The following is a 27,897-nucleotide window of genomic DNA, read 5'->3' on the forward strand; positions in this document are numbered from 1 at the left end:
AAATTAATTCTATAAAACCAAGGGATGTTTGAATAATTTCCAAATAATTCTTTTAAAATTTTGAATTTTCAAGGTCATTAATAACCTGTTATTTATATATGTATACACACGTATATATATACATGGTGACTTACATATGAGAAGAGTAAAATACAGAGTTGAAGCAAAAATACTAAATTTCAGTGTCTTTGTATTGTTTGGATCGTTTAATATTGGTTAGTAAAGTTCTTTCCTCTCAGAATCTCTATGACAAGCATAAGCACATCCTATTTAGTGAGACTTATAAATGCGTAGTTTTGAGATTCTCCTCCCCCCAACACATGCACTCTAGTGTGCTTCTAGTTAATTGCATTCTTTAGAATTACTTTGTGACAGACACAACTTAATGAATATTTATTTTGAAACTTTATTAAAGTAATTGCAAAAGAAGCCAAAAACTACACAGAAGTAAATATAAATAGGTTGTATTAAAACTAAATGTTTAACTATTAGAAAACATATACATCAGAGGAATCACAAAACTTATTTCCATAATTAAGGAAGCTTTGTATAAACTCTCTACATGCAAAAAAATAGCTTCAGTTTCCTCATGAGAATAAAAATTGCAAATTTTAATTTTATACTTTCTTGAATACCTTTGGTTTTAAGATAGTAAACAGAATCTATTTTTAGTCCATAAGTTTTTACTCAACCTTTAAATTCTAAGATGACACAGAATTAATCCAAGTCATAAAGCAAAGAATTCTGAAAATTGAATGAGCAATGAGTCACATGATCTTTAATAATCTGCACACTACCATCCTGCATATTGGTTTCCTTTATGTTGTCAAAACCAGGTGTATTGTGAACTGCAGTTTTGTTCAGTAATGAAGATGGGTGATCTCCATCTAATTCTTTCTCTTCAGTTATTACTGGTTCTTTTAAATTATCTTTTTCATCATTTGAGTGAACAGCACTTTTGTCTTTTGTAAATTCAGGTTCCATTTTTGACTCAGGTTGCTGAGACTTTGCAAACGGCTTTTGAGAAACATCAAGGGCCCCTTGTTGCATGCATGCAACTGAACCACAACTGTCTGTTTCTAGTACTTTGACTGCTACAGATGAATTGGAATCAGCCGAGGTAGTAGCATGTTCTAGACTTTCTTTTTCAGTTAGATGACTTCCTTCATTGACTCTTTCTTCCTTCTCGTGAAGCTGCTCAGAGTTACTACATTCTTGCAACTATGTCAAGAGAAACAGCAAATTAATAATTCTTTGAAACAAATAGAAAAGTAAATTGTACCCGCTGGAAACTTTTTTAAGTTGTGAAGGAATGACCCAGTAGACTTACAGATAGGCCCTCTGGCTTCCCCCTCAAAGTCATTCTCCAAATGCTGCCAGTCATATTTTAATCATGCAAACCTGGCATTGATTCTCTGATTAAATACTTTCATTGACCCTTCATCTCTTTCAGGATAAAATAATCCTGGCCTACAAACCTTTTAACATGGCCTATAAAACCCATTAGCAGTCATTCTTATAAGGGCATTCTTGAATTTCTTGAATTTTATTGTATTTCTGTGATTCTTTAGAGCCTCTTTCCCCTGAATTCACATTACAAGTCAATTGTGCTAGTTACTCATTTGTGTCCAATACTGAAGACTATAAAAATAACCAAACTTAAGTTCAACTAGAAAGAATGAACAAACTGGATGACATAGTTCCCATGGTTTGAGAGTCAAAAAAAAGCTGTTTGTCCCTGGACTAATATTCATAATTCCCAAATGTTAGTTTCTCTCTATTCCTCACTGGACAGTTATTTTGGGATTAAAGGAGATAACAAAAGTGAAAATGAACTGCAGATGTTTAATAGTAAAATACATATAAAAAAGTCTTTATTCCTCTTCCCAGCCATCATGTCCATTTAAAGTTATGATATAAAGAAAACCAAGAATTAAGTTATTTGTTAGGCTTCAACCTTGTCTCAAATCACTACTCTATAGAGCCCACCAAAATCCTTACCTTTGCATGTATTTCAATCTTACTATCAGTAACCTGAAGAACTTCAATTAATGGTGGGGTTAGGGGCATCATCTGTTTGAATGGAGGGCTCAGGACCTCTTCAAGAAACTCATTAACGTTTTCTTCACTGACAAATAACCTTTCCTAAAATAAAAAGAGAAAAAATATTCTACCTTATTGGTCATACTTGACAGAGTTGTATCTAAAAACAGCTCATAAAAGTTCTCACACAGTTCAGAATTGCACTTTTAAAATGTTTATTTTAATGTTATTCCTATGCTGTTTTGGCAAAAGAAAACTTGAGTATTGTATAGAGCAATAAGAACAGCAAGTGTACATACATATATAGGAAAAGACCCTAAAAGAAAAAAGTCTTAGTTCCTTTTCTAGGTCTCTATTAAATCTGAGGTATGTTTTCCCTCCAGGTAATCTTATTTACAAATTATCTTCCTTTTTTTTTTTTCGTCTATTTTGTAAGAATAACATCACCTCTAGAGTTATAAATGCAGTCCAAGCTAGAAAATGTAATTTAATTTTAGAACACTTCCTAATGAGTCAGCAAAAGATACACAGACAGGATCTATTTAAATTTTGTGTGACCAGTTTGCCTTTTAGTTCTTGGCTAGGTAAGAGCCAAGTGTAATATTTTATCTAACAGAAGTATATTCCATTTTTAAGCACTGCGATAATCACTGCAACACTAGCATATAGCTTTATATAAGAATAAGGAAACTGTAAATCAACTATACTTCAATAAAATTTTTTTTAAAAAATAAGGAAACACAACACTGTAAATCAACTATATTTAAATACAATTAAAAAAAAAAAAAGGAATGAGGTAGATTTCCAAACTATAGGATATGCAAAAATCATTTCCACCAGAATCCCAAACACAAAGTAATTTGTTCATATTCAAATACATCAAGTGAACATAGGTATATAGTTAGGGCTTTGAAGGAACAACTATATTTAAAATTCTTAAAATCAGTTCACCGTTGCTCCAAATAAAAGTATTTTCCTCTGTACTTGAATGTAAACAAATTAATTACAAATAAACACAATTCATTATTTGGTCCAGATTGGGTGGGGGGATCAGAAAGAGACAAGTTTCAATTTCCCTTCTATTAAACACTATTTAAACTGTGAACACCTACTAAACAAGTGAACTTTGGTGAAAGAAAAACTTTACATTTGGAGGACTTTGCCTTGCTGTTATTTGAAGATCTAGAATAACACTGTACTGCAGAAACATTCCGCTCCCCCCACCCCACCAAATCAAAAGCATTTCTAAGGTGCATGTCTCTGCAAAAGACTTACACGTTAACTGCAAAAAAATACACCAAATAGTTTAGTTACCTCAGGGAAGAATAATATTTATAATGGAACTGGTTATGATTAAAATACAAAGGATTTGCATAAACTTGCCTTCTCAGTCTAATGACTGATTTTACTATAAAAGATACTGAATTCAGTGGTCCTAATGCTCTAGGAAAATTCCCAGTGAATATTTAAGGCTTATAGAAATTTATTTTCTGCTTGTTTATGTGTAAAGTATCAAATTCTGACCTTGACAGCCACAAATTAGTCTCTATAATTATTTTCATATAATGCATATATTAATGTAATCATTATATGTCTACCCACAAAATACTCCTGTGATTTTTTTTTAAAATTCACTTTAATACTTACAGCCTGGTCCAGTAAAATGTAAAGAAAAAAAATTGAACATTATGGTTCCATCAGCCTCAGCAAATGTGATGATTAATTAAGTAATTATAAATCTATTCCAGCTTCAAAGATATAAAACACAGTTGCCCTGATCCCATTTTGGTCTTAGTTTCTTGCTAAAATAATGTTCACATACTGGAAAATCAGATGAAAATATATTCTTTAGTATTCTCTCAAATGCTTGTCCATATAGCTTTTATCCCACATTGTGAGTTATTTTCACATTTATTAAAACAATTACAGGAAAACGACTGCCCTTTCCTAAATTTCCCCCTTCTGATGACATAAACAAATAGTCGATTTCATATTGTATATTCTCACAAAGTATCTTACCTAGCCCTGGCTATTTAGCATTTTGGGAGGGTTTCAAATTAACCACTTCTCACAGAAGATACACCTCATAAAATAAAAATTTAACTTATTAGCAAATTTCTAGAAAAACACAGGAAGAAGTAAAACTTCCTGGCAGGCCCCAAACTTAATTTTTAATATATAATCTGTGCAACTAGTGTTATGAATTTGGGAATTTAACCCTTGAATATCTTAAAAGAGCTAAAAAAATTTACATGTAACATTGATACAAACCTCAATCCAAAATACCAATTAATTGTTCACTTATGAGTTTAAAAAGTTCTATAGAACGTCAAACATTTTTTTCTTTCCAGTATTTGCCAATAGTACTGGAATATTGAATCTCAAGATCCTCAATAATCTGAAAGGTATAGTAGCAACTACAAAATGATATCCTAGGTAAACTTGATAATGCGCAGCCCCAGTTTTTGCCCAAAAGAGATGTAGCTGATGTGATGTTGGTACCAACAAAGGCTTATATTACACTTTGTTAAATGCCAGCCATTGTGCCAAGTACTAGCAGGGAACAGATTAAAACAGATGCAAAAAGAGGTAATTTCAATGTAATATAAGGCCCACCAGAAGACAAACCCACCAATATCAGCGACTGAAATTAAGCAGTACCATATGGCCGAGAGGGAAAGGGATTTAGATTCACACCTGCGAGTTGGTTTTCCTACAAAAGAACTGTGGCACAGGCTGAGTTACTTTTGCTCTCCGGAAGTAAACTATTATTTACTTTCTAAGGTTGGAAAAAGCTATTTACCAACTTAAAATATGGCCATAATAGAATACCTCTTAAACCTATTTGTGTCACAACCCCTTTGAGAATATGACTAAAGTTACAGCCCTTCTCAAGGGCAACTGTGAAGATTTGAAACCCATCCACCAGAGAGGATGCGTTAAGTTTTTTTCGTTTTCTTCAATATGCGTTTAATGTGTACTTAACATCTTTCATCAAGTGCATCAATTTCAAGTCATCAGGAGAGAAGTTATAATGGAAAATCCTTTGTTTAGGACAAACTGAGAGTGTGCCTGTGATAGTAAGCGGAACAGAATATTTCAAATATTAGGACTCCAGAAAGAACTGTTACCTCCAAAGAATCGTTGTTTAAACCATAATACCACTCTCTCCACTGTCCATGGCACTCTGGAGATTTGGCCAGTTCTATCACTGCATTGTTTGAAGAAATGCTAACCACTGGTTCTTTGGTATTCAGCTTATTCCCTGGAGTAAATTGCAAAAAGAAGGAATAATAAACTAAGTCTTGGGTGGAGAAGGACAATTTGTACCAGAGGGGAGTCACTTCCCCTTGAAGACTTTGAGGCTGGATCCGAGGCACTTGAATGAGCAGAGTCAGGGATTCTTCATCCTGATTACACTGAAAAGGCGGACACAGAGGTTCCCCGCGGTCGGTACCGGGAGCACCCATGGCTCCATCAGCTGGCTCCCTGCGGGTGCCTTCCCGGGCCTCCAGCGCCTCCACGCCGAGAGTTCGGCGCGCACTCACTCTTCCTGCAGAAGAGCCCCTGTCAAGGTCCCCGGATGAAGTACTAGGAGCGCCTCCGCCACCGTCCCCAGGTGAGTTTCCAGCTCCGGGAGGCGGCTCCTCCCGGATGCCTGCTGTTGATCTCTCTTGCCCGCTGAAATCCCGCTCCTCGGGTTCTGAGACGCGCTCCTCCCCGTCGGCGTCCGGGGTGGTGATTCCGGCGTCTGCAGTCCCGGTTCGGCTGGGATCCGAGCCTCCGTCCGCCCCACCAACCCGCGCCGGGCCCGCCTGCCCCTGGTGAGCGGAAGCGCAGGGCGCGCCGTCAGTTCCGGGCCGGTCGGCGGCCTCTTCCGGGGTCGCGGCGGGCTCCGGGCGCGTGGCGGTCAGCGCCACAGGTAGCGTGACCACCAGCTGCCGCCGGGCCTTGTTGAATTGCGCCTTGCCGCAGCGGTCATCCACCGGGTACGGGAGAGAGAGCCGCAGCCGGTAGTCGGGTTTCCTCGAGTCGAGGCACAGCAGCTTTCCCGTCACTTCCAGCGCCGCCTGCTCGGCCGAGCGCAGCAGCGGCAGCTCGATGGTGACCACCAGCTCCTGGGGCACAGTACTAGGGGCCGAGTCCCGAGAGCAGCGGTAATCCTGGAGGTCCACGTGGTGGCGCTGCACCACGCTGTAGCTAGGCTCGGTGGGGGCGGGCTGCAGGACGGCCTCCGGAGGGGAGGGCGCCTGGGGCCTGGGGATCGCAGCGCTCCCGGCGGCCTCCGGGTACCGGTAGGGGTAGGGGAAATCGGGGAGAGGGCTCTCCGGCTCCCCATCGGGCCGGGCCGGGGAGCCCTCGGGCAGGGGCGTGCGTAGCACGGCGGCCTCCGGGGTCCCCTTGTACTTGACCTTCAGGATCTTGGCATTCCTGCGGTCCAACTTCACGCCGAACTGCTTCTCCACGGCCTCCAGGGCCGTGGCGTCCAGCATCTGGCGGAAGCGCTCATGGCGTCGGGCCAGCGCGAGCGCGTCTGGGTGGAAGACCACGTCGTAGACGGTGTAGCGGCTTCCGCGGCCCCCAGCGTACTCGCGGCCCGGCGCCAGGCTGTAGGGCAGGGACCACTGGCTGCCGGATGCCGCGCCCCTGGAGCCGGGCCGGCTGCTGGGCGCGCACACCAGGGCGTTGCTGCACACGTTCACGAAGCAGCGCCGGGTCCCATCCAGGCTGGTGCGCAACACGTGGCCCGGTTCCGGGTGCACGAACCGCACCTCCACTCCGCGCTCACGCTCCAGGGCCGTGATCTCCTCCTCGTAGCGCCGCCGGTTCTCGGGGTCCGTAATCTCCTCGGCGTACTCGGAGAACATTCGCCGGAACTCCGGGTCCTGGAAGGCGGAGGTGAGCTGCTGGACCTCCTCTCCGCTCAGGTCCAAGTCTTCCAGCGGCGAAGAGGCTGCCGCCTTGGCCATGCTGCCCCTCGGCTCCTTGCCCAGGGGCCAAGGGAGATGAATCTGAGGCCGAGTGGGAGGAACGCGTCGTAGAGTCGCTGGTCTGCGGAGAGTGAGGCGGTGGAGGTCTGTAACCGCCAGAGAACTGAGCCTCGGGCAGCGTGTGCTCGTTGCCATAGTGACACCACCAACACCCGGGAGGAGGGGCAGGAATAGGGGTGACGGAAATATCAGAAATAGCCTTAGTTTCTTCAAACCAACATTATGCATTTTTTAGATTCCTGTGCCATGGTGCAGTTACCTCTGCAAAATAACCATCTGAATAATTGTCATAATTAACAGCATCATGTACGTTATCCATTGTTCACAACACTTCAAGGTAGACCTAATCCCCATTTCACAGATAAGAAGATGGGACCTGAGAAGTTACCTGACGAAAGTTACAAAGCTAATACATTCACAAGCTGTGATTCTAACAACTTTATATGCTTTATTCACTTCGCTAAACCAGCATTTCAGTCTTCTAGATATTTCACCAATTTGCCCTGTTTACAACTCTCATTTGGTGCAAGAGATATTATGGGCAGGCTATTCATAAATAGCCAATGATCAGTAAACATATGACTTCGTTAATAATAAAAATGCAAATATAAGATACTACATATCACCTATCAGAATGGAAAAGGCTTTTTTTTAAAACAATTACTCTATTTCCTTGGGGTGGTAGAATTATATTAATAAAACCTTTCTAGGGAGTGGTTTGGTAGCTGTATAAAAAGCCTTTAGAACGTGCATACTTTTTTTGATCCAGCAATTCCAACTTTGAGAGCATGCTCAAGAAACATCATGATTCTAAAAGTTTGGGAAGAAGCTAAGAATTCAACAGTGGGACTGGTTGAGCAGATTTTGGTACAGCCATGCAATGGGATTCTATGCAGCCATTCAAATAGATATTATAGAAGAATATTTATTGATTGGGGTAGTTATTAATTGGTAGTTGTTAAATCCAGTGATCACTTTTCTGTTCTCATTTTGTTGCAACTCTCAGCAACATTTAACACAATGTTGGCATTACCTCAATGTCGAGACACCATCCAGGTTTCTCTCCTACCTCATCACATGCACTGGCACTTCCTGTGGTTTCCCCACACTGAGACCAAGTGTTGGCTTTTCTCACAGCAGAGAAATCTCAGCCTACTCCCATCTTGTGTGATCTACCTGGCCCCTAAGGCATAATGTCACATGACGGTGCCTCATACCCAGATTTCTGCGGTGCGGTCAGCCGTGCTTCAGCTGATAAAACACCAAGTCGGGGAGCACACCACTTCTCTGTGCCCCAGAGTATTAGCTCTGGATACCCTTGCAGTGCTGTTCCTCTGCTAGCCCATTTTTCAGACCTCTTTCCAGACAATGTCCACCTCCACCTGATTCTAGTTCCTGTCTTATTCTAATAATTATTGCCTGATTCTGGCAACTTATCGGCTCGTACATAGTTAACTGCTCTGCTTCATCTTACGTCACCTTGCTAACCCGTAAACGTACCCTATCTTTTTAGGCATTAAATGTGTTCCTAAAGAAATCTTTCATATTTAGCTCTATGGTTCTTGTAACTGGACCAACAACCTTGCAGTTTCTATTTCACTTTCAAGGCCCAAATTGTAAATTTTCCCAAGTAATCTAGTAGCTTTTGAACTTATGCCTTGATTTCACCTTTAGTCAAAATTTCCAGGCTATTCTTGAAATTAAAGCTCAATCTTGCTCTTCTAACATCAGACCTCTTCTAATACTCTGAAATTTTACATCCTTAAACCACATCTCAAATTGCCACTTCATCCTTAACCAGAATTCACTTATCACAACATTCAGATTACATTTCTTGAGGAATTTTCTTTCGGTGTCATTTTTATTTTTTTATCAGTATCTCTTCCCCAAAAAGCTTTGAAAGAAATATCTTCCATTCCAGGCTTTCTGTAATATTAAGATTATTCCTGGGACTTCCCTGGTGGTGCAGTGGTTAAGAATCCGCCTGCCAATGCAGGGGACACAGGTTCGATCCCTGGTCCGGGAAGATCCCACATGCCGTGGAGCAACTAAGCCCATGCGCCACAACTACTGAGCCTGCGCTCTAGAGCCCGCGAGCCACAACTACTGAAGCCCAAATGCCTAGAGCCTAAGCCACCGCAATTAGAAGCCGACGCACTGCAACAAAGAGTACGTCCGCTCGCCGCAACTAGAGAAAGCCCGTGCACAGCAATGAAGACCCAACGCAGCCAAAAATAAATAAATAAATTTATAAAAAAAAAAAAGTTTATTCCTACATTTGAAATACTCTTTGTACGTTTAACAACTTCCTGTCGTTCAGATTCATTTCTGGGCCATCATCATAGTCCCCCCCCCATAAACTAATAGATAAGTGCATGGTGTTGAGTTATTATACCCAAAATAGCAAAACAGTCTGCTTCAAAGTGAGTATTATTCCTTTTAAATGTAAAAACTCTGGGGACAGTGTGTTTTTAAATTTTCAGTGCCAAAAGGTAATTATGTAATGAATATCATAGTAATATCCTGAAACAAAGGTTTTCACTATCATTAGAATAGATTCTGTGACTTGAAATTTAAACAATTTGCAATTCTTGAATATACTATTAAAACTCTTATGGTGAACATTAGCGTGTAACTAGTACAGAAATAATGAAACTTAAAGTTTTAAACAAATGTATACTTGGATTATATATTTTTACACATTTTCATATTTTTCCTAAAAGATTATGCAGAAAATATTTTTCCTGTAAAGCTTTGTAAAGTATACCATCATGTTTATTTTATTTTATTTATTTTAAAAATATTTACTTATTTATTTGGCTGTGCCGGGTCTTAGTTGCGGCATGTGGGATCTTCGTTACCGCGTGCAGGATCTTCACGGCAGTGTGCGTTTAGTTGCCACGTGCGGGATCTAGTTCCCTGACCAGGGATTGAACCCGGGCCCCCTGCATTGGCAGCACGGAGTCTTAACCACTGGACCACCAGGGAAGCCCCCATCGTGTTTACTTTAATATCAAAATTTCATAAAATAGAAATTTAAGCAGAACATCCTAAAGTTTACCATAATTTTATTGTAACTTAATATCAAAATTACATAAAATATAAAATTAAGCAGAAAATTGATGAATTCTGTTTCTTCAGATGGTCTTTAAGAATCTCAAAACCCTTGGAGTTTGCTGAAAAAAGAAAATATTCATAAAATTAAACATTTTGGAAACCTAAGTTATTGTACATTTCTTAATATTTAGTTTTAGTTAATTTTAAAAATAGGTCAATACATGCATATTGTTCCAAATTCAAAAGGGGACACAGTGAAAAATAAGTCTGTCTCACCCTCTATTTCTGCTCTCCAGAAGCAACAGTATATCCTTATAAAGATTGTCTAATCATATACAAGCATGTGTGTGGGGTAAATGCTTTAAAAACACACAAGTGGTAGAATACAATGAACACTATTCTACCCCTCTTTTCAATTAGTAATAAACACATATTTATAATTTTTAACTAATCCCTTCCTCTATGGCTTTGAAGTTTAATATAAATTAGAAAAGTTCTGAATAACTTTTAAATAGATAAACATTTAAGCTATTTGTTTTGCAATTATAAAAACTACAGTAAAAAGAGCTGTACCCAATTTTATGCATAAACCCAAGTATACCTGTAGGATAAATTCCTAGAAATGGAATTGCTGATATATGCAGTTGAGGTCTTAAGAAAAAAGTTTTTACCATTTTTTATTCTGACCAACTCTGTGTGAGAATGGGCGTTTCTCCCCTACATCACCAACATTGTGTTTTTAAATAAAACAACTGTATTTGAGAGCACATGTTGAAACAGGGTTAAACCTTATCTACTTTGGCTACATTTCTGTGGTTAACTCTACAATATGATTTCACAAATATTCTAAGAAAAAAAATTCTTTTTGGGAGAAACTAAGTAGCAGTAAAACCAAATTATTTCACTATATCATGAAAATTTTTTCTCTCTCAAAAAAAAAACACAAAAAAACCATACATCAACCTGTTTGATCCAGCACTGAAAAAATTCCTCAAATTATCACTACTAAATTATAGTTTGGAAATTATGTCAAGGGTTTTCAGCATCTGACTCCACAGATGATAAAGGGACCAACTATTTCAACTTAACAGTGAATGTCAACTGCAAGTCAAGGACTGTTCTAGAAACTTTTAAGAGGGACAGGCACATAAGTGACTAAAACGGTGTGTTAGAACTGTCATAGAAGTCTGTATACAGTGCTTAGATTCTAAGCACTGTACTTAGATTAACAATTCTGCATGGCAATCAGGGAACATTACAAGAAATGTAACAAGTGTCTTGTGCTATCATAATAAATCGGTTAATTTCCTATTGTGGTTTATTTGCTTATCTCCCAACTCATTAAAAAAATATTAACTGGTTTGCCAAGATAGATATAATAAAAAGATAAAAGTAAGGAAATCAGGAAATTCAGGTAAGAGAAAAATACAGATCAGAAAAGAAGAGGAAGCCAGAGCCGCAGCCAACATTTATGCTAGTAATTCCTCTGCTGCTGTAGAGGTGGGCTGCACGTTTGGCTGTGCTTCCTGGCAGCTAACACAAAGGGAGTCTATTAGTAGATTTACAGTCTCCCCAAGATGAAAATAAACAGTTGCTTGGGACAGACACAGATTTCTCTTGTCCTGAGATCTGTTGAAAGTGCCCACTATTGGTTTTCATAGCAGAATAAGTTTTATATGTCTGTGAATTTATACCAAATCTCAGTTCAGTAAAAGTCAATCTAAAGGACAAAATAGGGAATTCCCTGGTGGTCCAGTGGTTAGGACTCTGCGCTTTCACTGCCGAAGGCCTGGGTTCAATCCCTGGTTGGGGAACTAAGATCCCACAAGCTGAATGGCGTGGCCAAGAAAAAATTTTAAAAAGGTGGACAAAATATGCGCCAGAGGTGACCTAATCCTGGGGTCACAAAATCACTGTCAACAACAGCGAGTGGTTGAGACTGGTCAGAGCGTTGCCTTTACCTAAAGGCATTCCAAGTCAAAAAAAATTTGTTTAAGGATTCATTGTGGGCTAGGTGAAGTCAAACACATGTTCAGCTTATGGAATAGAGGCTGGAATATCAGTGACTTTTATAAGAGTATCTGTCTGGTTATATTCCAAAAACTAAGCAGTGCCTGGAATACAGTAAGATTCAAATACACGTCAAATGAGTGAATCCAAGAATAAAATTTAGAATATCCCAAAGTGAACGGACTTTAATCCTCCATGAATACTGAGCAGCAAAAGTAATGCAGAAATTTTTTTCAAGAAATATATATAAGAAGCTGTTAATCATGGTTTCAGGGTTAGGAAACGGAGCTAGTTTTTCCTTTTCAATTTTATACTTTTAAGCATTGTTTGAAATTTTTATCATGTACTTGTGTTTTTATTTAAATAAAGATGTTAATTACAAAAAGTAAAAAAAGACAATTGGGTTGGGTGTTCAAGGTTATATTCTCTGAGAACCTGGAGGTATTTGGTTACTGTTCTTAACTGGAGGTGGGAAACAAAATATAATTAACCAAGAAATCACACGTTAGGATGCCTGAATCTAAGGAAAACTGTTAAAAATGCAGATTTCTGGGCCCTACAACTAGAGAGAGACATTTGATAAGTTTGGGGTGGGATCCTGGAACTTAACATTTTTAACAAGGACCCCAGAGGATTCTGATGCACGTGGTCCACAGGACACCCTCTGAAAACCACTACCCAACAGGTGATTATTCTTTTTTCCCCAAGACCTCCCCCCAACTCCAACCCCTCACCATCACCACACTCAACCCAGCTCCCCTACAATTCTTTGCTGCCAATTTAAGGCAGATTACCTAGGTTTTGAGAACCAACCATGTGGACGGCAAGGCTGACCTCTTGGAATAATAACATCATCAGGAGTCTGCCTGTAAAAGAACTAGCCCACCTCCACAGCCAGTCTGAGATTTCCCTCAGAAAACAGTTCTTGGTCTATTTCATACAAATGTGCCATCAAGTACATACAATTCTGTGTCTCCCAGCATGAACACAGTAAGTTCAGCCTAGAAAATTTCCAATGAGCTACTGTAGACTTTTAAAAACTTCAGCACACCTACAGAACATCTGAATTTTAGCAATATTACACCAAGAGACAGCTGTTTCTTGCTGTTTCTGAGGGCACACTTACCTATCTTCTACTATCTTACTGGAAGGATAAAAAACTTTGAATGAAAATCCACTTCTTGGAAAAGAGCCCTTTGGAGAGAAAAATGCCCATAAGTGAATACTCAACTTTTAAAAAAGAATCCCTATTTTTAAAATCAAACTCCTTGCTCCTAACTTAAAAATAAAGTTACAAGATGTGACTATAAAGTAATGAGACAAATTTTTGTATGCTCTTTATAGAGAAAAAATATTACTATAAAATATCTCCACTTGAAGCAAAAAGTCAAGTTGACTAGAACAGTTATGCTAACAAATGTGACTAGAAATGCTTAGGAGGGGTTCTACTTAGTATAAGAAATAAACAGTACTGGGTTATGCTAAATAAGCATATAAGACACTCCAACATCATGTTCGAGAAGTCTTTCCTGACCCTCACCCCAGTAAAAATCTGGGTTTGATGCCCTGCCATTGGGCCCCCAAAACAACTGAGCAGTAGTCACACATACAATTGTCTGGCCATTACTAAACTCTAAAGTTACTGAGCAGACTCTGTCTTTTCAGTCTTTGTGTCCCTGGCACTAGCTCAATGTCTGGCCCATTGCAGGTATTCATTAATGGGAATAAGTATCAAGAAAGGATGAAGCAATGTCAAAACCAAGTTTTGGGCTTGCCCAAAAGGTATAAATAAGGTTAAAAAGATATAATGATGGTGTAGGAACTGGTTGTTTACTCATTTACAGTATGAAAAAGTGGAAAAATTCAGAAATAAAGTGGTTTCAAATAGAGCATTAACTATGAGAATGCCCAAAGAGTTCAATTTAAATAAGGAAATAGCCTCATTGTGACAAGAATATTGAAATGTGAATAAAGATTCTACAAAAATTAGGGCCACAAATTTCAAACAATGAAACCAAATCAGCTGACTGTGCTCATCCTTAGAGCAGTAGCTCCCAACTAGGGACAATTTTTGTCTCCTAGGAGACATTTGGCAAGTATCTGAGGACATTTTCGATTGTTACAACTGGGGGCTGCTACAGGCATCTAGTGGATGGAGGTCAGGGGTGCTGCTAAACACCCTGCAATGCACAGGATGGTGCCCCAAAACAAAGAATTATCTGGTCCAAAATGTCAGTAGTTCTGTGGTTGCAGAAGCCAGACAAAATAAATGTGTGTGTGAGAAAAGCAGTAAGGGATGATGTTTCTAGGAATGGCCTAGATGAAATAAAAAAGTACTAAAGTTTAAAATTCACAAGAATCAAGGAAACATACAGATTAAAAATCACTAGTGAAGATATTTGACATAAAAAGCAACATTATGCAGCATTTAGTCCCCAAGTTCAAAAAGTCAACCATACTTGTATAGAAATTCAGAAGCAACTTGAAGATTCTGAAGCAATTTCAAGGTTCTGCATAAAAATGAAATATTAAACTGTGTCCCAGTAAGAATTTCCACATTTATCAGTCTTAGATTTTGGGGACTTGGACAATTTCCAACAACAACAATAACAACAACAACAAAAAATCCTCCTCAAAGGACAAGTACCATTAACATGTTTAAAGAGAACGGAATACATGCTCTTAAAGTAATTTCCAGAAAGGAATCCCAAGGAATCCCAAGGCAAGTTACTTTGAAGGGGAAAATACTCATCTGGATTTATAAGCTTTGGTGCATTTTTTTTTTCTTTTTTAAGAAAGAAGTCACATTACTTTATAGTCACATACTCTTTTGAAAGTTTAAGAACTTTCTGTTTATACCAAATTAATTCAGTGTTTCATTTATAGTATATTTTTACTCCAACAGTAATTGATTAAACATATATTTTAAATTTAAAGAAGTAACACTCTAATCTTGACAAATGATGACTACATAATGTTAACTACATTCTTACAGGGTTTATGCAGAGGCATTCGGTATTGGTCAAAGTAAAAGGATCGTATTTGTCTGCGATGACAAGTAGGTCAGGCACAGGGTACACTCTCAGAGCATAGTCATACGCCCAATACACCGGGCAGACATAAAGAGGGAGAGGAGTCAGGTGTCCTTGGGATAAGATAGTCTTTACAAACTACAAAAGAATGACACAAAACAAACTTCAGTGCATTTGTAAAAGCTAAAAGAGCAACAAAGAATTTCAAATTAAATACTAATTACCAAAGTGACTTAGAAAATTTGAGAAACAGTTGGAAAAACTGACTTACAAAACCTTGGGAAAACTGATATAAAATGAAATCAACTATCCTGTATTTTAGGAGAAATTTATGAGTTTTCATTCGACACCATAAAAGCTACTCCCCCAAATAGTTATTTTGGAGCAATTGTATTTTTAGCTGTATAATAAACTCATTTACTAATTCTGTTCATCTAAAAATAATTCCACAGCTTGAGTAACGCCAAGAATATATACTTAGCCTACATACACTTTAAAGGTTATAAAATACATACTAAAAGTGCTCTGTATGATCTACTTCCATACTTCCAAATGAGGGTACATGTAACCAGTGATTGACAACTGGGAATCTTGAAGCTACAAGATAAACACTACACATCCTCCTGATGTGGGCAAATCATAGGAAATACTTAATAAACATGATAAACATAAACATTTTATTTAAACAAATACATATATATATATAGAAGTACAATATAAGATTTATGAGTTCTAAAGGCAAAACAAGAACCTCCAAAGAAATTTCCTGCTACTTCGGGGCTTTCTTCTGCCCATTAGGGGATACGTCAGTAAGAAAATTGAGAAACACTGATTTAGGAACAAAAATTACCTTACTGACAAAAGTGTGCTGAAATTATTTTGAACTATAAATAAAAACAACAAAAGGGCAAGTGATTAAGTGGCTTAACAAAATTTTATATAAAGCCACATGTAATTAAGATACCTTAATAAAGAAGACACAACTTACATGATTAGGAATATCCAAATTGCTACTGGGAAAACGGACACAGTTTCTGCACATTTTATTCACTAAGTCTTCACGAAAGACAATAATTTCTTGTGTACAATACTGAATTCTGAAATAAAAACAGTAGTTGAATGTGACTTCCTCAGAACAAAATGTGAGGTAACTTTAAAGGCAAGATGTTTTATAGTACAAAGCCATTCCCACTTCCCATTGTTCACCACAGAAAAAATTCAACCAGAATCTATTCACCCATTCATTTGACAGTAATTTATTGAGCTCTTAATATGTGTCTGGCACTATTCTAGGAATGAGAATAAACAACAGATACAATAATTACACAGTATATTGGAAGATGATTAAGTGTATGGCAAAAAGAAAAAGGCTAACAGGAATCACTTAGGGGAAGGGAAGGTCTAGAAGGCTGGAGTATTAAATAGGAGTATTGGAACAGGTAGGGCTCATAATGAAGTTTGCTCTTAGCACAGACTTGAAGGAGGTGAGAGAGTCAAGCAGACATGCAGAGGAAGAACACTGCAGGCAGAGGGAACAGGCAGAGCAGAGGCCCTAAGATGAAACATGCCTGGCATATTTGAAGAACAAAAGGAGGCTGGAGTGGCTGGAATAAATGAGGAGGAGAAGAAAGTCGGAGAGGAAATCACAGAGGAAACTGGGGGCCAGATCATGCAGGCCATGACTACCATTGCAAAGGATATGGGCTGTTACGGAATAACATGAGGGGCCCATCTTTCTGAACCAGTAGGGTGGATGTGACATGCCTTACGGTTTAAAGGATCACTCTGACATTGTTAAGGACAGACTACAGAGGAGCAGAGGTAGAAGCTAGAGAAGAATGAGGAGGCTATTACAGTAATCAAGGCTAGAGAAGATGGTAGAGGGTTGTAGAGGGGGAGGTATAGAGAGGTGGCCAGATTCTGGATATATTTTGAAGTCCTTCTTCAAATTTTTGAAGGACTTCCTAAAAGCTTGCATGTGAGGAAGAATCCCAAAGGTTGGTCTGAACAACTGGAAGGATAAAGGTGTCAGGAACTACGATGAGGAAAGCTACAGAACAGGGCTGGGGACTGATGAGGGAAGAAGATCAGAAGTTCAATCTGAAGATGTCTATTAGACATCCAAGGGGAGATGATGAGTACACAACCAGATACGTAAGTGTGGAATCTGGTAGAAGGTTTGAGCTGGAGATATCAATGTGGGAGGTGTCAATACACAGAGGGTAATTAAAGCCCTTGGACTGGAAAGGTCACTGAAGGAGTGAATGTAGGTAGAAAACAGAGGAGAAACAACGACTGAGGGCATTCCCTCAGTAAGAGCCTGTGGTCACAGTGAGTAGCACATACAGTAAACGTGTAATCCTTTCAGTCTTCCATTGTAACTTTTCTTAAAGGATGTGTAATTGGAATATCTATTTTTAAATCTCCATCCATTATTTAAGCTTCTAAATTCAGTGTTAGTGAATTATTTAAATACAGTTAAAACATTTTTAAAGTTTTGAGAAACCTAAGATAGAAAGAAATTTTCTTTTCATTTTTATCCCATAACAATCAGAATTCAGAGACAAATTTTAAGAAACAGATTAATTTTTTTCCCACTTTCTTTTTTGTTTTTTTTTGGCCACGCCGCCCATGGCATGCGGGATCTTAGTTCCCCAACCAGGGATCAAACCCACGCCCCCTGCAGTGGAAGCGCAGAGTCCTAACCACTGGACCACCAGGGAATTCCCAAGAAATAGGTTAATTGTTAAATGAAAGGAAAAAACCGCAACACAAAAATACTAATATTTACCTGCAAGGATTAGTAGTAAAAACTGAAAATGGTACTCTTTGTCTGAATTCATTAGTGATGCTTTCAGCAAATGGTGGCCTATAAAAACAATTTATGTGATATAGTATGCATTTTTAAATTTTACAGAATTTTCTTTACTGTTGCAAATATCTGAATAAAACTTACCTTGGTAAGATGGAACCAAATCCAGGATCCTCTGGACCAGGAACAAACACAAATCGACTACTGTAGCAAAATTCAACATAATTCATTCTAAAAATATTGCACCACTATCCCGTAGTCTAAAACCAAGTTATTGCCTTTAATTACAAATTTTTGAAAATTAAATTTCATACATTTTAATAAATGAACTACTAAAAGGCTCCAGACCAATACCGTCCAATAGATCTTTTTGCAATGATAGAAATGTTCTAAACCTGTACTGTCCAATTATTGAGTGCTTGAACTGTGGCCAGAGTGACTGAATTTTATCTTTACTTATTTTATTTTTTAATTTTTGGCCACGCCCTGCAGCTTATGGGGTTGTTTTAGTTCCCCGACCATGAATGGAAGCCGGTCACCGCACCCCACCCCCACTCACCTGCAGTGAAAGCACCTGAGTCCTAACCACTGGACCGCCAGGGAATTCCCTTAAATAATTTAAATTTAAAGAGATACACGTGGCCAGTGACTATCATATTGAAGAGTGTAGCTCTAGACCCTTAGAGTAATGTCACCAAGAAATGTGGAATACGGTGGAAATTATCACTCTTCCTTTTAATACTTTTCATTATAAATCTCTACTAGAGTGTAACATACATTATCATGATAGCAGGTTAATTTTATCTCTTAACTGTACTAATTTTCTCAACTTTTTCTGCCATCCATTTCTTAACTTAGGATTCATTTTTTGTGTTTCTTAAATAACACTTTAAATAAAAAATATAGCAATAGAAATCATTACCTTTGGTGAATATTTGGGTATTCACATATTATATCTGCCAAAGTTTTTAGGGAATCTAAAATTTTAAAGGGATATTGAATTTAATTTGCATATGATATACATAAATCAAATTTTATTTGATTAGCTACAACTCTACATATTTTGAATGAAATTAAAATATTATAGATCATTTCTTATCAATTTAGTTTATACAAATGTAGAAACACTTATTAAACAGATCCTCAATACCTTTCAAAGCTTGAACGTGATTTTTTCCATATGGTACAGATGAAAAATTGCCAAACAGAATAAAGCAGGTTGGAGGTGCTGGTGAATAACCTAAAAATAAAAGAAGAAATGAACATACAGAGTGTAGAAATCATATAAAAATCTTTTAACCATGAGTTTTTAAATAATAAAACCGTACTATTTTTAAAATAATACCTTATTTTAATAACATTATTATAAAAAATAGTAATAATAGTGCCCATTTATTGAGCACTTATTTTGTGCCAGGCCCTGCAATGGCTTGATTAATCCTCACAACATCCCTGTAAACTGAGAGAGAGATTAAGTAACCTGCCCAAGGTATTAGACTGCAGCTTAAACCCAGTTCTGTCAAATTCCAAAGCCTAAGCTGTTCTCCACTCTTGTACTATTCTTAGGACTAATTCTCATTTATCATGAATACACAGACAGACACACACACACACACAGTTATTTTTCAAATGTAAAAATGTAAGTCTTTAAGATGAATTCATTTAAAATATTTCACCACTGAATCAACGTCTTTTAAAAACTAGACTACTCAAAAAGATACATTTTTTTTTTTAAGAATTTCGTTTTAAGACATGAATTCTCATTAGAGTTCAAAAAAGAATAGAAAAAATGACACCTACCAGAAAACATGGTGTGAAGTTTTTCCAATACTTCTACTTGGTCCAACCAAACATCAGATATAAACACAAACATGGCATCTTTGTTCTCATCCTCTAGTTGTTTTAGTTTTGCAGAAGTCTTCACAGATGTATTAGAAGGGCCTCCAAAAAAATTAATATTTCCATAGTATGCCCTAGGTAATTATAACACAATTATTACCTTCTATCCTATATTCTGTTGGAGATATTTTTCTGATATTCTACAAATTTAGCTTCTATCTAATGAGGTAATTGTCCCATCAATGTAAATTGGACCATGAAAATGTATTATTTGTAGCACAAAAAACAAACAAGTTTATTTAAGTGTTCTAAAATGAGAACGGAAGCAATACGGAAGCAGTAAACAAAGTACAGATATAGTATACCTGTACCTTTTAAAACTTACTAAAGCAAATATTAAAATAAATCACAATTTTCTATGTAGTTGAAAGTAGGAGAAATAGGTACTCAATTTGAATAATAAAAGTCTCAAAAAAAGTGCTAGCCATTTGACCAAGCAATTCACTTCTAGAAATCTGTTCTGAGAAATTAAGGATGTCTACGAAGACTAACGAACATCCCAGAATTGGGAAAATCTGGAAGCAACACTAAAGCTTGCAAAAAGGGTCACTAGGAAATTGGGGTGATCTGCACTCCCAGCCTCTACTGCTCTTGCCACCCACCCTTCACTGGCTGCCATCCTGCAGTTCCCAGCTTAACTGTACTACCCCAGAGAAGCCTCTCCTGAGGATCCCAAGAGAAGTTAGATTTCCCCATTACACACACTTGTAGGACCCTGCACTTCTCTTTTGTAGAACTTATCAAATTTGTAATCAGCTAATTATTTGGGTGACAGTTTAATGTCTATCTCCCCAATCCAACACCTAGCACAGAGCCTGGCAATATAGTATGTGCTCAAAATACACTGCTGAATGTAACAAATCATGTAATTAAAAAAAGTATTTCATGCTAATGGAAAATGTTGACTGCATATTAAATGAAGAAGCAGGTTGCAAAGCAGTGTACAGTATGTATCCATTTTTAGTGTCCAAAAAAAGGGAATAGATATAGACCTATATATTCATGCATTAAAAAGAAACTCTCCATGATATATATATATATATATATATATATATATATATATATCTTGTTAGAGTTGATTCTTGTTAGGTTGCTGTAATTATATCCTATAAAGTCACTGCAAACACTGCATTAGGGAATACTGAACCCTTGCTCCTAAGGAAAACATGTACATATCAGACAGATTGTAATATTAAATCCTAAAAACAAAAACAAAAACAAAAGAAAACCTCATGTTGGTAGATTCTATTTTCTTTATTTTACAAAAGAGAAAGCAAGGTTCAGGTTCAGAAGTGTTAAGTAACTCTCCTGAGGCCATCCCAATAGCAGGTACCAGTGTTAGGTTACAATCTTGTGGTTATCAGAGGAATGAAATAAGATGAAATTGTATGAAATAATTGTATGATGATTTCAATTATATACCCAAACATAAACCAGAGCATCACAGACAGAAATACCTATTAAGCTGATTCTTGAGAAATTAAAGCTTAGAAAAGCCTCACTAACACCTTCCATCCTTGGTACATGGAATACAGGAAGTCCCCTACATATGAACCTTCAAGTTGTGAACTTTCAAAGATGCAAATGTGCCCTGTATGCCAGCCGTTGTACTGTATTACTGTACTTTTCAAGGTACTGTACTGTAAGATTAAGAACATTTTCTTTATTTTTTGTGTTTGTTTTTTATGTATTATTTGTGTGAAAAATATTATAAACCAATTACAGTACAGTACTATATAGCCGATTGTGTTAGTTGGGTACCTAGGCTAACTTTGTTGGACTTACAAACAAGTTGGATTTACGAACGTGCTCTCGGAATGGAACTCATTCGTATGTAGGGTACTTACTGTATAATGTGCAAAGACAGGAGCAAGAGGAAGGCCTATTTTCCCAAGAAATACTCTAGGAATTCTAGGAACTCTAACAACACGTTGGGCTCAGAAAACACAAGTCACATGCCCTGTACCAGTGAAAGAGAGCAGCATGGCAATGAAATCCCAGCAAATCTGTATCCTAAAAAATTTATATGGTAGACTAGGCAATGGTGGGAAGGCATTAGGTCAGTTCAGATCCTTTTGAGATGGGACCACGTTGTAGACATATTTGTATTCATTTATCCTTTTTTTTAAATAGATTTTATTGATTGATTGATTGATTGATTGGCTGCGTTGGGTCTTCCGTTGCTGTGCGTGGGCTTTCTCTAGTTGCGGCGAGCAGGGGCTACTCTTTGTTGTGGTGCGAGGGCTTCTCATTGCGGTGGCTTCTCTTGTTGAGGAGCACAGGCTCTAGGCCTGTGACACACAGGCTTCGGTAGTTGTGGCTCATGGGCTCTAGAGCACGGGCTCAGTAGTTGTGGCGCACGGGCTTAGTTGCTCTGCGGCATGTGGGATCTTCCTGGATCAGGGCTTGAACCCGTGTCCCCTGCATTAGCAGGGGGATTCTTAACCACTGCGCCACCAGCGAAGTCCCTCATTTACCCTTAAAACAGTATTTTACACATAGAAAGAACTCAATAAAATATCTATTGTTGAATTCACTGACTGCCACCAGAATACAGCCTTCCGAATTTTACTTTGGAGGTATTTTAAGAGAAAAGTAATTTATAATCCTAACTGGAATAAAATGATTATTTTACTTTAACATACTTTATGACACCTCATACCAGTCTATTGGTGTACTAAACACACACAAAGCAGTTTAATTTAGAGAAAATGAGACAATTTAAATGGAAGATTATTTGAGACATTACAATGATGAACTCTTGGCTAAACTGAAACGAATGGTACTACTCATGGCCAGCTTCCTCAATTATTCCTCTCATTCAGACGTAGTAATTTTGAGGCTTGTATGAAACTAAAACACCAAAACAACAGCAATTATGCCTTAAATATAGTCCAAAAAAACCCCTACAATGATATAAACCTAGCTACAAACTAGCACTAAAAACATTCACTTAAAAGTGAGCTGGCTTGATGAGGGCTTCTATTCTCTGTGGCGTGAGCAGCACTTTCCCCCGGATTATGTACTTCAACAGGAAGAGAAGATGCACAGCAAAAGCTGCCTGCCAGTGACTCCCAGCCAGCAAATGTGGCCTTGGCACATGATTTATACAGGCATACTGGGCCTAAAATCTTAGTCCTCATACTTCTCCTTGAAATCATCACCATCATCATGGAATCTCAAGATTTAATTCCCCCAGATGCTTACAGGCTCCAGGAAGGTAATACTAAATATCAAAGCAGTGCCAGCAGAGGCTGACTAGGTGTGAGTGAGGGAGCACACACATACACAGTGATTGCACACAGTGGGCAATCACTGCAGTATAGATGTTCCAGGTGAGAATTCAGGTACAAAGTATGGCTAGATCTGATTGTTCAAGAGAACTCAGAAATCTACACTATTATGAGAAATCTCCTGATTTTTAAATATTGCAAACTAATTCAAAATGTGTTTTAACACCTCAAAGGGGAAAAATGAAATTTTTATAGACTACATTCAACCCACAGGCCACCAGCTTCAACTTCTACACCATTATTCAGCCTCTGCTCAAATACCTTGAGTGACAGGGAACTCACTCCTCTCAGAGAAGGCCCTTTTGGAACCACTCTAATATTATAATGATTTTGCATATATTAAAAAACTATATAACCCGCCTCTTGTAACTTTCACTCAGTAAAATACAAAAATAAGAACTTTCTATTAACATGGGAATTATATTCTTCTAAGTGTTTTCCTATCTCTTATCTCAGTTGAACTTCTCATCAATCCTAGAGATAAATAAGACCGATAGACTGGAAGTCTTTCCATTAAAGCCAAAGTACAGAGATGCTATTGCAACCAATCTGGAGTCAACCCGAAGTTTTCAGTTTCATATAAAGCCCAGTCTTTAACTCTCATTTTCCATTGCTCTTCGCCTTCTGACACAAAGCCTGAGGACTTGTAATAACTGAGATATGATATACTATCTTACATTCATTACTGCCGGTATTATAAAATCCCTATAGAGTTTAAGTCAAACATTTTTATACCTAGTAGTACTAGAGGGTTCAGTGGGTGGAAATCCAAAGGCATTGACATGAAACACCTGATCTTCAAACCAACCTGAAAAAAGATAAGTAACAAATCACTTTCATTTGTCCAATTCTCCTTCTTGTTTGAAAGGACAAAACTATGGAACACAAAGCAGTAACGCTAGGCCATCATCTCATCCCCTGTCGACTAACAACAGAATTATCAGTCCCACTGCGCTACAAAACAGCTTCAGGTTCAGAGACTGTCTCAGTTCTTTTTTTTTTTTTTTGGCCACACCATGCGGCTTGTGGGATCTTAGTTCCCCGACCAAGGATTGAACCCGGGGCCATGGCAGTGAAAGAGCCAAGTCCTAACCACTGGACTACCAGGGAATTCCAGACAGTCTCAGTTCTATAAAAAAAAAAAATTCATGAAATACTAACAGATTTAGAATTAAAACTTTTCCCTTTTTTATTTCACAATACATGTTAGAGTACAGACAGATAAGGTACACAGATTTTAAAATGTCTCATTTTATGACTCTATGTACAATCTGTTTTTTCAACTTCATTGAGATATAATTCATATATCATACAACCCTTTAAAAGTGTATACTTCAGTGGTTTTTAGTATATTCACAAGTTGTACAACCATCACCACTAATTTCAGAATATTTTCATCACCCCAGAAAGAAACCCCTCTCCCATGAGTCTGTTATTTAATGTCAGAAATATGCTCTCATAATCAGTGTTGTCCCGAGTTACATCATGTTAACATATTTTAACCAATATAGAAAGGGTTTTACGGTAGAATGATGAGGGGGAGGGGGAAAAAAGTATACTGACTTACCCTCTGCTAAGACAAAGCATGACTCTGTGTATAAACCGCTATGGAACTGGTACACAATAATTGAGGAAAATAATTCTACTTCTATGCTTGAGGTGGTGATAAAGTTAACATACATTTTGGGCTCCACAGGACTTCCAAATAATAAATTCAAAGACTTCACATTTAAAACTCTGAATAGATCATAGCTTAAAAAACTTTAGGTTTAAATATCCCCATATCTGATTCTAAGATGTAATATTGACAGTATAGACCATTCTTAGCATGTTATAAACTTCCTCAGTGATTTGTCTGGATTCTCCAAATAAGGGGGAATTACAGGGTTTTTTGTCTCTGGTTAGGATTATGTCTCCAGATTCCTACACCACCGTATGGAAGTTACACTAAGAACCCAAATAGGTAAATGTGAGAATGATATATGATCAATTTCCCCAACTCATGTAACACAGATTTAAAAAAATAAAAGTGAAGGATATAGCTTTACTAAGATCCAGTTGTACTGTTCCTGTAGGATCTTCCAGAAAAAATTTTCCCTAAAAAAAATTAAAAGAAGTATGTCCACATTTATGTAAAAATGAATACTATGACAAAAGAATTAAAATACCGACAATTTTGACAACACAATATAGTAGACAGTACAGTGGATTTTTAAAAAATCAGTAATTCCTAGTCTAGGCTTTTCCATTTACTAGTCTGGTGACCACAAACTAATCAATTAATTGAGACTCGGAGTCCTCATAGGTACCTAGACAATGACCACTGCCAAACAAGAGATGACCGGAGGGATACTCGCTGGCTGCCATAAGAGGGGCCTCAGAGAGCCAACAACAACTCCCAGGGAGCAGGATATGGTCTGCAGCTTTGATTGTTTAGAAACCCAGTACTCTCTGTTCAACCAGAGGTCACTGGGGGACTAATTTCAGGCTATGCAAACTGGTGGCCTGTATAAGACACTCCTTCCTGATGTCTACTCAGGAAACCAAATGCAAAAGGAAAGGTTACTTGGTGACTGAGGTAGCCACTTTCAATGACGAATACGCTCCCATGCCCTCTGTAAAAATCCTATATGTAACTGACATTTCATTAATCTGAAGGCTGAAAATAAAAGTTGGATGCTTATCAAGTTCAACTTACCTCTTTTAACTGAGTTATCATTCCAAGAATAATCACATCTCCGATCTTAGTTGTACTGCCCAATAGGGTTTCTACTGTCTTAAGCTAAAGTAAAACAAAATAAATTCTTAAGGACTGAAAATATGTTCTTTGAAGAAACTAATCTTTTTACAAGTAAGTAAATTTTGAGCGCACATTTTAGTATTTACAACTATTTTACAGTAGAAAATCAAATAAAACTTAGAAAATATAATTTTATCCTACAAAAAGCTAAAATATTAACTGATGATGGCTTGGAAGAATTGTGCCTAAAGAAACACCATATCAACACAGGCCCTAACCAATGACTGAAGTTTCATACCATATTATTTTGAATAATAATAAGTATATTTATCTTTAAAATGTAAAAAAAGAATATAAATTTTATTTATTTTATTTGGTCAGTACCTCTTCAGTACCTGAAAATTAGTGGGCTATTTAAAAAGTTATATTCTACTTTTATTTAGTATTTTGAAAGGCTGTCATTATTTACATTCTCAATCTGATCCTTATTTTTTATCAGAAAGTTAAAGGTAGTAATAATTGGGGCATTATTTTAAAAAATCCTTTCTGACCCTTTTCTATACATATAATCCTAAGTATATGTTAATACACACATATATAATTTATAAACACATAGCCATACAGTTTGTTTTATTGCAAAGATGAAATCATATTATTTGTATTATTCTTCAACTTAACTTTTTAAGTTTAATATATCTTAAACATTGTTCCATTTAACTATATATAGATACACTTCATTCTTTTTAATTGGGTAGAGATATCTATAGTATATATACAACAATTTACCAAACAACTTAAAGGACATGATCACATCATCCCATAATAATCACTGTTAACATCTGATATTGAAGTTCCTCTTTAAAAACATGAACCTCAAGCAACACAGGAATACAATGTTCATTTTAAACAGTTTTAAAAAATGAAATACTTAGGAATAAATCTGAAGAAAAGATATGTAAGACATGTATTCTAAAAACTGGCTTAGGTAAAGATTTCTTAGAAACAATACCAAAAATATGAGCCATAAAAGAAAAATTGATATGTTGGACTTTAACAAAATTAAGAACTTACGTACTTCAAAAAGACTGTTAAGAGAATAAAAAGACAACTTACAGACTGGGAAAAATATTGCAATTTGCAATCAATCAATTAAAGCAACACAGGAGTAAAAGCTGTAACAAAGTATTCATGAGGACACCATATTTGCAGTTTGCAAAGGGAGAATGCCATATAGGGACTATAGTTGGTGGTTTAAATAGATAATATACCAGCAGGGATACAGAATTAAACAGCTTGGCAAGATAACAAGAACAATAAATTATTTAGCTAAGCCCTAAAGTTACTCTGGCAAAGAGGAGAGGTGAAATAATGCTTCTGGGTTGTGGGTATCTGAGTTGCCATAGGAAACCTAATATATACAAGAAAACACATAGACAGTCATTTGTAGAGAAATATAAATAATGTCAATTTCCAAAACTCAATACAATTTTTTTCTCCAACAAAAGTTAAAAGCAGAAACTATCAAACTCTATAAATGTTTTCTCCCTATGGTGCTGCCATCAAACATTAATTTAAGCATTATCTAGTATTATCATTTTAGTAGCTATCAGACTGCTCATCACCATGAATTCTGATCTAACATAGTAGAGGACTGAATGAACCTCAGCAGAGGCTGGGCCTCTTCAGAAGCTATTTGGAACCCCACAGAAACGGTGGGTCCTAGCCAGAAGGAGCTAAGGACTATCCCCCAGCAGGGCTCTGTGTGCTGGAGGGGGAAAAAAGCCACAGATAGACTGACGGTGACCAGGTATGTTGCTGGAACAAAAGTGATGGTGCTGTTTGGTATCCACTTTCTGAAGTATTACAGTGGAAAGAGCACACACGGCAGAAAACATTCTTCCTCTCCCCAGACAACCCCATGGCCTGTCTGTGCTCTCTCATGCATTCTATAAATGTGGTTTCCTTAGTGCCTTCAGTAAAATTTTCACTCCAACTGATATAACATGTCTCAGCTGAACAA

At 37.5% G+C, this 27,897-nt stretch overlaps 2 protein-coding genes and 1 non-coding gene across 3 annotated transcripts in view; all 3 read right to left on the minus strand.

Annotated features, from left to right (window-relative positions):
• Positions 1 to 468: 468 nt before the first annotated feature.
• DNAAF2 (dynein axonemal assembly factor 2) lies at positions 469 to 7,108 on the minus strand. The gene is made up of 3 exons (XM_059914177.1): positions 5,175 to 7,108; positions 2,002 to 2,145; positions 469 to 1,221 (listed from the first exon to the last, which is right to left on the minus strand). Exons 1-3 carry the CDS (start codon positions 7,011 to 7,013, stop codon positions 718 to 720), a joined length of 2,487 nt encoding a protein of 828 aa, XP_059770160.1. The 5' UTR covers positions 7,014 to 7,108; the 3' UTR covers positions 469 to 717.
• A 2,841-nt stretch (positions 7,109 to 9,949) lies between these two features.
• TRNAG-GCC (transfer RNA glycine (anticodon GCC)) lies at positions 9,950 to 10,022 on the minus strand. The gene has a single exon. It is a non-coding gene; the product is annotated as a tRNA-Gly (tRNA).
• A 108-nt stretch (positions 10,023 to 10,130) lies between these two features.
• The window catches only part of POLE2 (DNA polymerase epsilon 2, accessory subunit), a 29,176-nt gene continuing 11,409 nt past the window's right edge, over positions 10,131 to 27,897 (minus strand). The window contains exons 7-19 of the mRNA XM_059915694.1: positions 25,836 to 25,919; positions 25,178 to 25,234; positions 24,705 to 24,753; positions 23,873 to 23,945; positions 19,746 to 19,918; positions 19,096 to 19,185; positions 18,868 to 18,922; positions 18,090 to 18,149; positions 17,925 to 18,002; positions 16,122 to 16,230; positions 15,095 to 15,271; positions 13,228 to 13,295; positions 10,131 to 10,210 (exon numbers count right to left, since the gene is read on the minus strand). Coding sequence (XP_059771677.1) covers positions 10,192 to 10,210; positions 13,228 to 13,295; positions 15,095 to 15,271; positions 16,122 to 16,230; positions 17,925 to 18,002; positions 18,090 to 18,149; positions 18,868 to 18,922; positions 19,096 to 19,185; positions 19,746 to 19,918; positions 23,873 to 23,945; positions 24,705 to 24,753; positions 25,178 to 25,234; positions 25,836 to 25,919 — 1,092 coding nt within the window. The 3' untranslated portion in view covers positions 10,131 to 10,191. The remainder of the gene's footprint in view (positions 10,211 to 13,227; positions 13,296 to 15,094; positions 15,272 to 16,121; positions 16,231 to 17,924; positions 18,003 to 18,089; positions 18,150 to 18,867; positions 18,923 to 19,095; positions 19,186 to 19,745; positions 19,919 to 23,872; positions 23,946 to 24,704; positions 24,754 to 25,177; positions 25,235 to 25,835; positions 25,920 to 27,897) is intronic.

The sequence above is a fragment of the Balaenoptera ricei genome, chromosome 2 (genome assembly GCF_028023285.1).
Source record: "Balaenoptera ricei isolate mBalRic1 chromosome 2, mBalRic1.hap2, whole genome shotgun sequence".
NCBI lineage: Eukaryota > Metazoa > Chordata > Mammalia > Artiodactyla > Balaenopteridae > Balaenoptera > Balaenoptera ricei.

What these genes read in the sequence shown, in the direction of transcription:
- DNAAF2 (XM_059914177.1), bottom strand. Translation starts at nt 7,013, where the DNA reads ATGGCCAAGGCGGCAGCCTCTTCGCCGCTGGAAGACTTGGACCTGAGC. An exon ending in TAAACAACGATTCTTTGGAG is followed by an intron (nt 2,146 to 5,174) that starts GTAACAGTTCTT and finishes TTTTTATTTTAG; the next exon opens with GAAAGGTTATTTGTCAGTGA. An exon ending in AGATTGAAATACATGCAAAG is followed by an intron (nt 1,222 to 2,001) that starts GTAAGGATTTTG and finishes CTCTTGACATAG; the next exon opens with TTGCAAGAATGTAGTAACTC.